Genomic DNA, 14254 nt, shown 5'->3' with positions numbered 1-14254 from the left:
TTATATCTTTCTAATCTGAGAGCAGCTTTATAAAAAATGGAAATTTGGCAATGAAACGGTGGGAATGAAAAGCCCATTGTGTGGGGCTGGTGAGGACCCGCAGACAGTGTTCAACAATAACGTCTGTACTCTCAAGGCTGCGCGTCTACTGCTAAACTTGTCAACATGATCTGTAATCCTGTGGCTCCAATGCAGTTACACCAAATTCCAGAGCTGTTTATCAGCTCTCTGCAGTTAAGGGTGAGTTTCGCGGTGCCCAACATGGGTAGGTAACACCAACCAGATCATGACAACCCAGCAGCTATAAGAGTGAGATAGAATAATTCTTATTACCCCAGAGCCTGCTTCTTAAAAACAAGTTTTTCCATCAAGATACATAATATGTCAAGAGGTTGAAACTAGCCTTTCCCTGAATGTTTGCCTTCTTCTTCCTGATAAGATGTGTTAGCCGTGTATTCCATGATTGAAGTCAGTTATGTGACTAGTCAATCACACATTTGATAGTGATGTTTTGGATAAGCTTCTGTATTTAAGGATCTCCCAGAAAATAGTTCAAGAATTAGGAAGCACTGTGGGTGTTTCAAGCAGAAAGGGGTTCAACACAGGGGATTATATGCTCACAAAATCAATGGAAGCACCCAAGGGGCAGATGTCAAGGGTGGCTGCTAAACCATCGCCATTAAGGTGCATCTCTGTCACTTGTTTCTGAGTCGGGAAACCCTGATCCTGCTGTTGCCACCGCCTAACACAACAGAGAAGGACCCTGAGTCTGGGCATGGCGACAGTCCTCAAGAATATGTACCCCATGCCCTCACTTGCTCACCAGCAGGACAGCCTCCACCTCCCTTACGTCTTCCAAATCTTCCCCCTTCCTCAACTTGAATTCACTTAATTCATACCTCCTGCATGCCAAGGAGACTAGGAAATGTGGATTTTTACTTTTCTGATCTTTCCAGCTAGAATAAGTTGGAAGGGAGCATCTAGCAGGTAGTAATTTCTGAGCTTATGTGTTGAGGATGGAGACAAGAGGTGTTAACCATATCTGACAAAGAAAGAGAGAAGTGTGAATGAAAACATCAAGTGTGGAATTGGGCAAGGTCCATTAAAAAATCCAGGTGACTCTTTCAAGTAAGGGGAGTCATGAGTTTCTTGGTGGTGAGGTGTGACATGAGTGTGTCTGGAGGAGAAGGTTGTCCCAGTGTCTGCAGTCAGTTTCCTGGGCCTGGAAATGGGTTGCAGAATTAATGAGACTGTTGAAATCCTGAATTCTTGTCACCTTGTCATGGTGCCAGCAACTGGGAAGTTAACTCAATTAGTGGAATTAAACCCCTTGCATCTTACACAATAACAACACAATACTCTTGAGAAATGAATGGTGTGCATTTTTATAGCACTTCATGCTTTTTAGAGGAGACAAAATAGCACAAAGTTGAGCTGTGGAACATTCGACAGGCATTTTACTATTGGAAATTGCTTCTTCCAAACAAAAAATTGGGCAAAGCCAGCCCTTTGCGCCTCTCACAGGCTTGGAAGCGTTCTCCCCCTCCACTCTCTTTTTGTGGCCTGGACACTGCAGTGGCTACCCTTGCGGCTGTGTTTCCGAGGGCATGCTTCGTTGGACTCTGAGTGGAGCCCGACAGTGTCCTTCCCAGCCTGGAAAGAGTTCTTCCGACTCCGCCAGTTTCCGGCCTGCCAGACCGCTGGATGCCCTTCAGTTGACTGGCCATGTGGATCCTTATGGGGCCACAGACTTTAGTGCCAAGAGAAACCATGCTACCTCTGGATGACATTATTAAGTGTTTTATGACAAAAACACAAAGTATAAACACAGACCTCTTTTGACCTTGGTGTTCACTGCTAAGAATCTGCTTTATGACATCTTATGAAACCCAGCAAACCCCATTTTGTTAGGACCATGACTTTAAAAATTGCATGTCATTGAGTTAGACACTAAGTCAATATTCTTGATGCTTCTTGTGGTAGGGGTATTAAAGTAGCTTTATTTCCTGTTATTAGGTCTGCTTTCTTTGTGGTTGTTGTTGGAAGCTTGGAAGAAGGGTGGGAATTCTAGCTGTGGAGACTCATGGGCAAGACGGAACAGTGAGGGAGAGTGACACTGAGGGAGAGTCCTGGAGTGATGCTTTCAGAGAAGAATGGGCATCAGATACAACGCCATCACCAGAGCAGTGAAGCAGAGATTGACTGTAGAGCTGCTGAGCTGGTGATGAACATGGCGAATTTCCATCAGGAGAGGCAACTTAGAATGAGTGAGGTGGGGAGGCTGGCCCATTCCCCACTCCTTGCAGAAATGACACTAGGAAGAGGGCATATGATTGGGTGGGGGAATGAGGCTGGTACATGTGTAGGATTTGACATATTTCAGGTGTATGACATAAGAATGCCGTTGAGGTCTGAAGTGTTTGCATTTTAGTCATACTATTTGTGACCCAAACAAAGAATTCAAAATTTAGGCAAAGAGTTGAAGTGATGTGAGGAAGAAGCACATTCTTTTTTTTTGGAAAAAGAGAAAAGGATTCTTGTATGCTTTTCTTCGTATACATGACATTGTGTAAGACCTGGCTTCATTTACAAATATGGATGAAAAACATTTAACAAAACCGCTCATAGGAGTCTAAGGGCTTGGTTTCATTACGCAAGAAATGTCTCCGAGGGTTGACGTTTTCAGTATAGAGTATTCTTTGTTAGACTCAGCCCTAAGTTCTCGTCTCATTCATCAAATTGTCAGCAGAGTCCACCATTTTTGGCTCTGGATGGCGTTTCTAGATGTAGAGGAAAAAAATTAAAACATGTTACATAACTCAGTTCCAAAATGGAGGCAGACCCTCTGTCTGTGTAAACCCTAACCTTTTGGGAGTTGCCCCAGTTCTGCCAAGTACTTGACTGCTTCATTTGGTAGGGAAGAGAAGGAAAATTCACCGAGGCAGATACTTCTTATCGTATTTACCTATCAAAGTTTACATCAAGCTTTGCATTGAAAACTGATTAAAATTGGGAATTGTTCTTCAGATGCTGACTTCCCAGCAAATATCCGGAATGAGTCTGATTGCCGGTCTGTCAAGTAGTTAAGTGGCACAGCGGCCTGGGAAAGCATTTTCTTGAAGGTGGGGTCCCTTCTACCTTTTGTCCCTTGTATCAGTTTCAAAATTTCCCCAAAACCCCATAAGAGGCAGAGATTGCAGAGGTGGCCCAGCTCCCTGTTCTCTTGGGATCCTGGTGTGACCCCTGGGAACGGAAGGGGGACAGCCACAGCCTTAGTCACGGGGGCCTCAGGTGAAGGGCATCAGCAACACAAGCGTTTGCTTTGTCTCCCTCATTGCCTCACTGTTGCTTTTGGCATTGCTTTGTTTTCCTTTTTGGGTCCCCAAAGAGGTTAATATTGTGTGTATTTGAGTAACTAAAACCCCAGATGACTCTGACTTGTTTTTTGGTGAGATTTGCTGATGGGTCATTGGTCATCCTTGGCCACGTCCTCTCCTTACTTTATCCAGTTGGTCACAGGCCCATCAGTGGAGTTTTGTTACTGCTGTGGTTGTGTGGTTACAACTCTCAGAAAGATCTCCACCCCATTTCATTTGTTGGTGATGGGGTGACCAGACAAGCGAGCTGAAGAGAAGCAAGGAGAAGAGTGGAGAGTCAAGATAGGGCAGGGTGGTGCCTCTGTGGTGCTGATGGTATGGCGCTGCCATCCCAGAGCTCTCTCCTGGCACCGGTGCCATGGGCAAGAGGTAACGGCAATTACTCACGGGCTGATTAGCAGTTCAGACGGTGACAGAAGTCATGTTTCACCAAATGTTATGGGATGCTCGTCAAACACTTGCACAGCCTTAATATTTTAAGAGTTTAGTAAAATGTAACCTCACTTCAAATCAAATCAAGGTCATTGGTGCTGTAAAATATAATTTACAAGCACGTCTTAGAGTGGATGCGTATTTTTATGACAGTGATGAATGAATTTTTACAGGCTTGTGGTTTTAAAATGTACAGGGCAGTCTATCTTGTTATTCAGGCTTGTGTTCTTTCTTAAATTCCTCATAAAGGATGTGAAAGAAGCAATCTAGCAGAGCAAATTATCGAAAGTAAAAATAAATGAAATAGGAGTTTGGAAAGAAAGGTTTCTCCCTCTGAATGGAGAGCGTTCCTTAAATTATGTCTGTTACAAAGAAAGCAGCCAGCTTGAGCGTGCACACCTGGACATCGTCCACTTCTTTCTGGACTGTTTATTGGGTGTCTATTTTGGTACCATGGCCGAGCTTAGGCAACCTGCTCATTCTTTCCTTCCAGCCCTGGACCAGGAGGGCGCTGGGCTGCTAGATGGGGGGTGGGGGGGTGGGGGACAGCTGTTTCTTTGGAGTGCACCCAGGCAACTTGTGGAACAAAGGACAACTTCTTCCTCATCCCTGGGCCACCCTTTACCTGGCCAGGTCTCTGCCCAGTCATGTAGCCCCAGAAGCAATTCCTCCCATTGGATGTCAAGATAGATTCCGCTAGACGGAGCTCAGACTCAGGGTCTCCACGTTGCAAGGGTGCCGTGAGGAACGTAAGTGTCGAGCCCACTGGCTATGTTGTTATATCATTAGGTTTGCAGCAGTAATGGGAGTGTTGTTATTCCTGTATCCATGGACCTAAAAACTTGTCATTAGCAACTGCATTTATAGTGACAAGCACTGGCTTAGCTCCTATCTGAAGTAGCCATATCTCAAGAAATATTTCAGAAATATTCTCAGAAATGCAAGCCTGCACTACTCAGTCCATAGGTGGAGGGCTGCACAGGGGGTAAAATAAAAAGCACAGACAGAAAAACAGGGTACGATGCTTATGTGTGCAATACAGTTCACCATTTTCCTTTTGAGTTTTATATGAACAGGCACGATTCTTGGGCACAAATAACCAAAATTTTCAAAGTGACTTTCAAATGCCGTGAGCATGTGCATGTGGTCGAAATTCCTTCTTCTTGGGGTTTGACTCCATGTTGATTCTTAACTTCTCCTTCTCAGTTGCCTTATCTTTGAATAAAGAAGACACGCTCTCTCTCTTCCCTTTCATAGTTTCCTCATTCTGTTTTAATGAATCAGAGTGGAGGGAGACACTTGTACAAATTTCCGTCACATATTATGCTAAGGGGAGGTTGGCTTCCTGAGCTGCTGTAACTATTCAAATGTTTTGAGAATAAATAGTTCATGGTAACTCCTTTTTGTTAGTCTTAAAAACGTTCTCCTTGAAAATCTTGCTGTCAATTGGGAACTTTCAAAAAAACTTTGCTCAGGAGAAAATCCAAGCAGACATAGTTGTCTTGTTCTGCTGAGTGACACTGAGAGGGAGAAAGAAGTCCCTTAAATCAGGGGAGCGTGGAAAGGACAATAGAAATGATCCTAATACTTGGCAAAAAATATTTATTGGACAAAACGCCTCATTCAAACATGGATGTGTGTCCTCAAACGTTTAGTGTTCCACAGCTGCCAGTGTGACGGTCCCCTGAACTTAGGAGACCTGTAGAAATTCTACACATCCTACAAAATCAACATCCATCTTACTTGGATCACCGTAAACTCTCCATTCTTGTCACCAATACTTCTTTTCTAAGATCCTTGAGGGTGAAAAGGGGGCTTCTTACTGAAAATATGGTTAATAAATAGTTATGAAATGAATGTTTGAATGATGTATTATTGTCCTTGAGAAATGTAGGAAGACTCAGGGAAAAGAAACATTTGTCTGTAAGACAAATATTCACAGTTAACCTGTCAGTTATTGTAAATTCCTAGGGCACGTCGTGGACTCAGATGGTCCAACCAAAAGAGAATGAAAATCAAAAGCAAAGAATTTCTGGAATGTCACAGCCAGCGTTCACATCCCAGCCTGTAGTTTAATAGGGTAGAAGCAGGAAGACCCAGCAGATTCTCTCCAGGTCCTGGCTTTCTCAGACCACATCTTCATGGGAATAACTTCCAGAGTCCCTTTAGGCGTTGACTTTTAATCAAACGCTGGTGTTCATCAATGTATTATTGGCGGTTAACTATTCCAAGCACACTTTCAAGCCTGTGAATCTCTTTGTTGGGAGTAGTGAATAAAAATGTTGAAAATGTAGAAATATGAAAGTAAACGTGTAAAATATGTAAATATAGAGAAGAGAGAACAATGAGAGTACGTAAGAGTAGCTGTTATCTTCTAACTTAAGATTGGAAAGTTTTGTACATTTTCCTTAGAGCCTTTATTCGAGAATGGATGGTTACCCGTCGTCTCCCACATGGACTTTTTGAATTATGGACAGGGTGAGCCTCAGAAGGTCTCCACAATGATGTGCATCTCTCTGCGGGGGTGGGGAGTGGGGAGGTGGCCTCCTGATTCTGAGGAGCCTTTATCTTGAAGAGGACACTCAAACTCAATTCCTAGTTGGAGCATGATTTATAAAGATATACTTTATTTGCCTTTTATAAGCTGCAGATATTTATGGATCGTAAAATAAACGTACCCAAAGAAACTTCTCTAAATATCTATTTAATTATTTTTTATGTCTAAACTGCACAGAGAGTTAAAACCTAAGGGAAAAGGGGAGTGTTAGATTTCGCGATGGACATAGAATGCTTTGAGGAGGAAATGGAGGGCTCGGGACCCACCAGCTGTTAGTTCCTTCTGTGGCTGGAGGAATCCACGGTGTGAGCTACTCTGTGAGAGTGGATCTGGGGACTGAATTGAAGCTCACGTTCTGCTAAGAGCATTCTCTGTGTGCTTGTTGTGTTCAAGAGGCCCAGCTTAACCCAGATGTAAGCACCTTCCCAGAGCACTGTGCCCTCCCTCTAAATCCATGATTTCTCCTGAACCTGTTTCTCACTGGTTCCGCATCGCCACATCCAGAGCAGCGACCAGAATCTGGCAGATGCTCAGTAAACATTTATCTTTGGGTACACTACGGCGCCCTCCTCCCCTACCTGGGTTACAGTTCTTGAGCTCAGTCCTGTCTTCGATTTTCCACTTAATCCCTCTGTGACTTGGACCTCTATTTATCTTCCTTCTTCCCCCCTTCTCTCTTGTCTTCTGTCTTCTCTCTCTTCCTCCCTCCCTCCCTTCTTCCTTCTTTCCTCCCTCCCATCAGTTCTTCCTTTCTTTCTCTCCTTTTATAGCATTGATGTGATGATCAATTTTGCCAGATCACCCTGAAGTGGAAGCATGGGGGTGCTATGAAGGTGTGTGTTAGTGAAGTGCGTACAACACCGGGTCCCCTGATCCCCTCTGTGTAAGCCCCGGGACACCTAGTGGGGTGCTGTGGATCCAGCATCCCTGGGACTTGCTTTTTGAACAAAGTTTAAGGAAAGTCTGTTCTTGGGAAACGACATATAAGCTCAATTTTTAATAAATGAGAATTTGGGACTTCGAAAGAGCAGATTATTTTGGCTGGATGTGGAAAATGTGAGATTACAGTCCTTTTTAGCTGGTGGCAATGGCAGTGTCCTGATTTAGTGTAGACTTTCAAATTCGGCAAAGGTCAATAAGCCAAAAGGGCAAAATATGTGACCCCACATTCGTGGGGTTTGGTTTAAGAATGTCTCTGCTCTGTGCGTTTTTCTCTCTGTGTCTCAAGATGCCCTTTATTCTGACAGTAGTATTATTTGGCTGCTCTAGATATTTTCTTCTTTTCTCTGCTAGATTGTTGTGTTTTAAACTGTAAGAGCGAGTATTGAAGCAATTTTATTTCTCATTTCTGTACGTGATCAGCTAAATGAATGGGTTATTATTTGAATAAACGACTCCATCAGGTCACTTACATTTGAAATCAATAAATATGATCCTCTATTCGTGTTTTGCTGCCCAGAATCCCCGGTCCTCACCTGTTGGGCATTGCTCAGACCACATTTGTGTATCGATGTTGGCTAACATGAGTCCAGAAATGAGGATTATCATCATACAGTGCCTTCTCATGATAACAGTACGAGGGAACTGCCATCACTGAACTTCTCTTTCTGGGTATTGGATTCCCAATTGGTGTCAATACTGAGGACACCAGGTGACAGGGAGGAAGCAGAAGTTAGTTATGAATGGAGATGAGTTGTGTGATGTGGTTGGAATAGCAGCCTGAAAGTGTATCCTTTTGTAGTTGACAGAAAAAGGAAAAGAAGAAACTAGATAAGTAAACTTGCTGAAATCAGTCATTTCTATACAACAAGCTTCTGTTGTTTAAAATAAGGACATTTCCTAGAAAGTGCAGAACGTGTTGATTTGAAAGGGTGACAAGTTAATCTTGTAAGGTGCCCCAGTATAAACTAGGTTGCCGAGCGCCCTGGTGCACGGGGACGTCCCGAGGCTGCGTCTCTGGAACCAGCTCAGCCTCTTCGTTGCGTGGAGAAGCAGCCGTGACCGAAAATGGGAAGGGCTTTGGGGAGCAGGGCACGCTTAGTGTGGGTCAAAACCAGGGTTAGAACCCAAGTGTTTTCACAGAAATCTAATAGGATGTCAAGTATTTTACTTGGATGCTGAAGATAAATGGGATCTGGCGAGCATCTTCAAGCTAAGCTGGAAGCTTTATTTTGCAACGGATTTGTAAACAAATTGGTGTAGTCATTCTTCGTCTAGCTTTGAAAAGGACAGTCTGGCTCCCTCTCTTCCTACAAATCTTCCTTTAATTGGCTGTTGGTTCTCTATGGACGGCAGAAGGAGCCTCACCCTGGCCCTGCCTTCCTCCTGTGGGGCCGGCTCCTCATGGTGGGTGGGTATCTTCCCTGACCTAGGACGTCTGAGCTCCATTCTGTGTCCAACTGGAGAGCAGACTTGTGGGTGGAACCGTCCCCAAATAAACAGTGACTTTGTTACATCGCGGAACCCGCAGGCTGTGGTTGTAACAACACAAGATTTATGGAAGCTGTTGAGCCGCTCAGTGCAGGATGCTGTGCAGGACGAACGGGAGGCAAGCTGCTGCCACCAGCCAGGGCTCTGCAGCTTCCGCAGCTCGTGGGGTGTCCCTGTCAGCACGTGGCTGCCCCGTCCCGAGGGTGAAGGACTCGCTGCACTCAAACCCAGGACCCAGGACGGCTCTGGTGCCCAGGAGGCGGGGTCTGGAGCACAGGCCCTGGGAAAGACAGAGCCTTCTGCCATCATCAGCACCCCAAAGCGGTCCCCACGGGATGGGGTGACTGGGGGAGGGGCTGATTGTTCTTTGTGCTTCCTGGTGCGACAAACCCTGGCTGTTTGGGTGGGTTCCCTTGTACCTCAAGGCATGCTGTTCCTCTTGTACATTTGCAAGACCTGATCCATTTCACGGTGACGAGATTTTGATTTCACGGTACTTCTGTCATTTCTCATGTAATGAAAATTCGCTTCTTAATAATGAGTTCTTTATTTTCCTTTCTTCTGATTTCTTCTCATCTCAAGTTTTTATTTGAATTCTTTCCTCAGAAATAGCTTTGAGGTACAATCACCTGTCGTGCAGGGGCAAACATTAAACCAGGATGAATATGGCAAGGGGTCTCCTCTTCCCATTAGGAGGGCGCTCAAAACTGTTCATGGAATAATGCGACACCAGCTAAGAAAGAGAGAAGGAAACAGGGTCCGGGTTCCTTTCTTGGTCTTCATTTCCAACACCTCCAACCCTAAGTCTGCTCCTGCCCCCAACCCTTGATGCACAGGGACTGTTTTCCCAGAATGTTCATCATGATTATGCCACCACACTCCCTGTTTATTCTCCCAACTTATTTGGAAATGACACAGGCTATTCCCATCTCGTTAGTAGTTATCTGTGAAACTCCAAGAGACGTACTTCTCCAAGTCGGAAGTCAATCAGTGTCTCTGTCGTCCTGTCGAGGGGTGCAAGGATACCTGGATGTGCACACTCCAGCCGCTGGATTGTTCACAACTGGATCCCAACACCTTCGCCTGTGACTCAGCGAACATTTGTTGAGCCAGTGAAACGCTATGACCCGAAGTTCCCAACGGCAAGTGGACTTGGTGTGTGTAATCATGGTTATTCAAACCCCAGTTTACGTGTCCATAAAGCGTGGGACGGAGATTGCCTTGAGGCCGGGCTTGGAGAAGGGGCATCTGTGTCTTTCTGAGCCCAAATCATTTTTTCCTTTCCTTTACTCAAAATCAAGTTTAATCTTTGCAAGTAAAAATGAAAGTTATTAGTATCTTTTTAATCTGAAGTGCCACTCAACTGTGAAATAAAATCCTTAGCGGAAAGATCTGTGCATTCCAGTCTGTAATTCATACCGCAACAAACAAATACTTCGGCAGGATTGATTTCATATTGCTTCTTCTAGGAGTAAACTTACGTTAATTTCGTTTTCTTTTTGCATTAAAGACTTCTAAAGCTTTTATATGCCGTTAGTCTTGCGTTTCATGAGGAATATATATTATTTTCTAATTAAGTATATTGTGTTGCTTTACCTCATTTGGGGGGATGGGCCTGGCTATATCCCCATTGAAGTCATACTAACCACACAAAATATAAGTATCATTCTTTCTTCGAGCTGCTCGGTATTAAGAATTATTTAACAGGCTAAGCCTTTTCCCAGATGCTCATGTTTTTCTTCATCTACAGCACGTTCTTCTATGAGTGTCTCTGTGGAACAGCAGGTCCCTGGGCATTGGGGCCAGGGGTGTGCATACCCTTGGGACATACCTGCCCGTTGGCGCCTGTCAGCGGCTGGAGATGTTCTCCTGGAGTCAGCCGGTCAAGCAGGGCTTCCCTGGACGTGGAATCTAGAGCCATTTTCTGACTTGCCTGTTGTTTTTCTGTCCTCTTAGCATTGCCTTGATGAAAGCCGCCAGAGCCAGAGTGTGGGCAGGGCTGCAGGGGTCCCCCAGATGTCACCCATCGATGATCCAAGACACCTGCAGCCTCCCATCTTCTCTTTCTTCCCAGGGGAACAGTTAACGAGATAATTATTTTTTCTTGAAAAGTAACGTTCTCCCAATGGTTGTGTTTTTGTTTTCCTTATGGATTATAATCTACTTTTTCAGTTGTATTCAAAGGAGAATAACAGCTCTTTCGCTGTCAGCTTCCTCTCTCCCGCCCCCGTAAGGATTCACATCTGTTTTCTGATTTGTGTGTTTAATGAAGTGGAAACCGGCGTAAATGGATCCCTGCTATAGGCAACAAACATGTACTTGAATAATAATAATAAAAAACTCAAGTATCAAAAAGAAATTTATGAAAACCAGAGAGTCTTTAACTGTGTAGACATGTTGGACTGTGAATGACGTGGCTGCCGTAACACAGGACCGCCGTATAGTCCACGCCGAATATTCTTACTGCTTCTCCAGGTCAGAGAAGACATGCCTGGTGCTGCATCCCCTCACCTCGTTATCCCGAAACGCGGTGGGAAGAGTGTTTCGGGCATGGAGGGCCAAGAGGAGTTAGGGAATGCTGGGTGGGTGTGAGTAAGAGGGGAAAGATGGAGCTGGTAACTAAATGATGTCTTGTGGGTAAAATATATTGTAGAATGTTAAGCTTCATATAAACTCAGTTACTCGTGACCCTGTGCATCCTCTGGACTCCAGCTTACCTGGCTGGGACTCCAGCCCGTCATTCTCCAGCACTGGGACTTCGCGATGTTTCAAGTGCCTCATATGTAGGATATGACAGTTATCTACCTACCTAGAATTTCTGCTTTGAAGATCAAGGAGATAAGAAAGCCTGTGAATCTCTCAGTCTCCTGTAATAATTCAATAGGTCTTAGATACTGCAATTTACAGTAACCATGGTTTACAATCAATATATATAGTAATGTGCCTGCGAGGGTTCCAGTGAGTTCATTAATATCAAGGTACCCCAACTGACTAATTTTCAAATATGAAAACAATTCTTTCCATTACAGAGAAAAATCTGTTATATGCTGTGAGTTCTGTGAAATATGAAAAAATGCACATACTTCTTTTTTTTCAGGTTGTCCTGGTGCCAAAAAGAATGAGTTTCTAACGAGCATTCTGGACGCGCTGTCTACCGACATGGTCCACGCTGTTTCTGATCCCTCTTCCTCGGGGAGGTATGTTGCATTTGACTAAAGAGCAAGGAGCTGGAAGAAGCTCCAGTAATTCAAGGAGCTCTGAAAAGCTAGAAGTCAAAGTCTAGTCGCTAGATGTTCGAGACCTGGTCAGCTCATCTGGACACTCCAGGGCTTACGCGAAAGGAGTCCTCCCCCAAAACATGACGTGGCTCCTGCGCTTAGGGTCCATTTGATTAGCAGATTTTCCCTGTCACTCGATTAAACCACTGCAGAGGTTTTCACAATGGGAAGGGCCCCAGAACATGGGATTTCCTGTGATTCCATCAGGCAGTGATGAGGAGGGTGGGAGGGAGGAGGGGAACAGAAAGGGAAGCCCTAGTTCAGATGGCTTTATGCTTTGGAATTGCTTTTAGATCTATTGACTGGATTTTAAATACTTTGAATTAAAATATTCGATTTCAAATTTTCAACATACAATTTACTTCTTGTAAAATACGCACAGCATAACATTTACCATCTACTTTCAAGGGTCAATTCAGTGGCATTAATGAAACTGACGCTGTTGAGAATACGATATCTGAAACCCTGGAAACATTCTCTGAGTGTGTGGTGGGCACACCACGCTTCTGGGTCTGAGGCTTTGAGATTTCACGGCTTCCTCAGAGATTTCTGTACATTCCTGAAGCTCTTCTCTGTCTTTGCAGCTAAGTGCCAGCATCATGAGGGCAGCTCCCAGTGTTTAATGGAGATGACGTTTCAGGCATTGGATCCCCCTGAGAATTAGCAATAATTTATCTCTTTATTTTAAAGGGCTTTCTCTCATGGAGAAACTGTCTTTATTTCCTTAGAACATTGACTTTCCTCCTCTGCTGCCCCCGAACCCTTGAGCACCTCATCTCTTCTAGATGCCCTAAAGCTTTATGATCTCCTTAGCTAGAGGGCTCTCCTCTCTTTGTCTCTTTACTCAAGAATAAGATTAGCAAAGACAAAAAAAGGAAACAAAAAATGACAATGCCAATGGAAAATTACTATCAGGTAGTAAATTAAACTTGATAAAGCAAAAAACTCAATTTTAAATTGACATCTTATATTCTTGGAAAGATTGCTTTTATCTGAAAAATCAAAATTGAAAGCAGTCGAGGATTACTATGTGAGAAGCTCCTCTGAAAGTTTGAAAAAAATTCAGTAGCATCAGAGCTCCCTAATTCCTGTCAACTTCCGGTATCTCACTCATTCTCTTCACACTCATAGAACATAGGCTCATCCTCACCAGGGCATGTAGAGACCAACAACCAACGAAGGGAGGATGAGCAAATACTTGAACACGCTGTCCTTCATCTTTCTCTTAGTGAGAAGGCAAAATTTTAACCGCTGGGACAGTTTCAAAGATCTGACTCAAATCCAGGCTTTCTAGAAGAGGTTTTATTTATTTTTATCTTAAAATATCAAACTTTTTTTTTTAATCCAAGGGCAAATGTCTAGTTACCACTCTAAGGTACATTTCTATTTGCCTCTTTCAGTAGACCTATGGCATAAATGACATGCCAATGAATCACATTTAAAGGAGCAGAGAACCTCGAGATCCCAGTGTTTTGTAGGTGGGCATGGATGTCTGAGCTGACCTATGAAACCCACAGAGCATAGAATTTGGAACAAGGAAGCTTTTGTCCCCAAGGACTTGGCCAATGCCAAGTGCATAATTGGCATGCACAAATTCACTTGTCAATTGCAATTTTGAAGCCAACTTGAAAAACTTTTCCTAAATCCCTTCTTCTAAATTATTTTAGAAAATTGCTATATTGAATGGCAAATCCATGCAGGCTTAGGCATCAGGACCGTCAAGAACGTTGGCATTGAGGGAGCCACTTTGTAGAGGGACAAGGGCAGCAGAGAGGCAGCTGGGTGTTCCTCATGACCTTGTATGTCCTTCCAGGCTTTCAGAACCTGACCCCAGCCACACACTGGAGGAGAGAGTGGTCCACTGGTACTTCAAACTGCTTGATAAAAACTCCAGCGGGGATATCGGCAAAAAGGAGATCAAGCCCTTCAAGAGATTCCTTCGGAAAAAATCCAAACCCAAAAAGTGCGTGAAGAAGTTTGTGGAGTACTGTGACGTGAATAACGACAAATCCATCTCTGTCCAGGAGCTGATGGGGTGCCTGGGCGTGACAAAAGAGGAAGGTAAAGCAAACACCAGGAAGCGTCATAGTAAGAGCCTTTTCTGTTCTTTCACACTGAGCGGTGTGTCAGTCTTGACGCCTGTTTGATTGACTTCTTGAAGTGTAGATGGTCCTTGTGGT

The 14254-nt window shown here is 44.1% G+C and overlaps 1 protein-coding gene across 4 annotated transcripts in view; it reads left to right on the top strand.

Moving 5' to 3' along the window:
* SMOC2 (SPARC related modular calcium binding 2) overlaps window positions 1-14254 on the top strand; it is a 170274-nt gene that overhangs the window by 143443 nt on the left and 12577 nt on the right. For 2 of the 4 annotated variants that reach the window (XM_014843198.3, XM_014843199.3), the window contains exons 10-11: window positions 11894-11993; window positions 13888-14162. In XM_014843198.3, the coding sequence (XP_014698684.3) occupies window positions 11894-11993; window positions 13888-14162 (375 nt within the window). The remainder of the gene's footprint in view (window positions 1-11893; window positions 11994-13887; window positions 14163-14254) is intronic. The other 2 variants (XM_044761224.2, XM_070515110.1) reach the window with 1 other exon arrangement.

Source organism: Equus asinus, chromosome 1, assembly GCF_041296235.1.
Source record: "Equus asinus isolate D_3611 breed Donkey chromosome 1, EquAss-T2T_v2, whole genome shotgun sequence".
NCBI classification, from domain to species: Eukaryota; Metazoa; Chordata; class Mammalia; order Perissodactyla; family Equidae; genus Equus; species Equus asinus.
The sequence above is the reverse complement of the archived record's forward strand: the minus strand, read 5'-3'. Positions and strand labels throughout refer to the sequence as shown.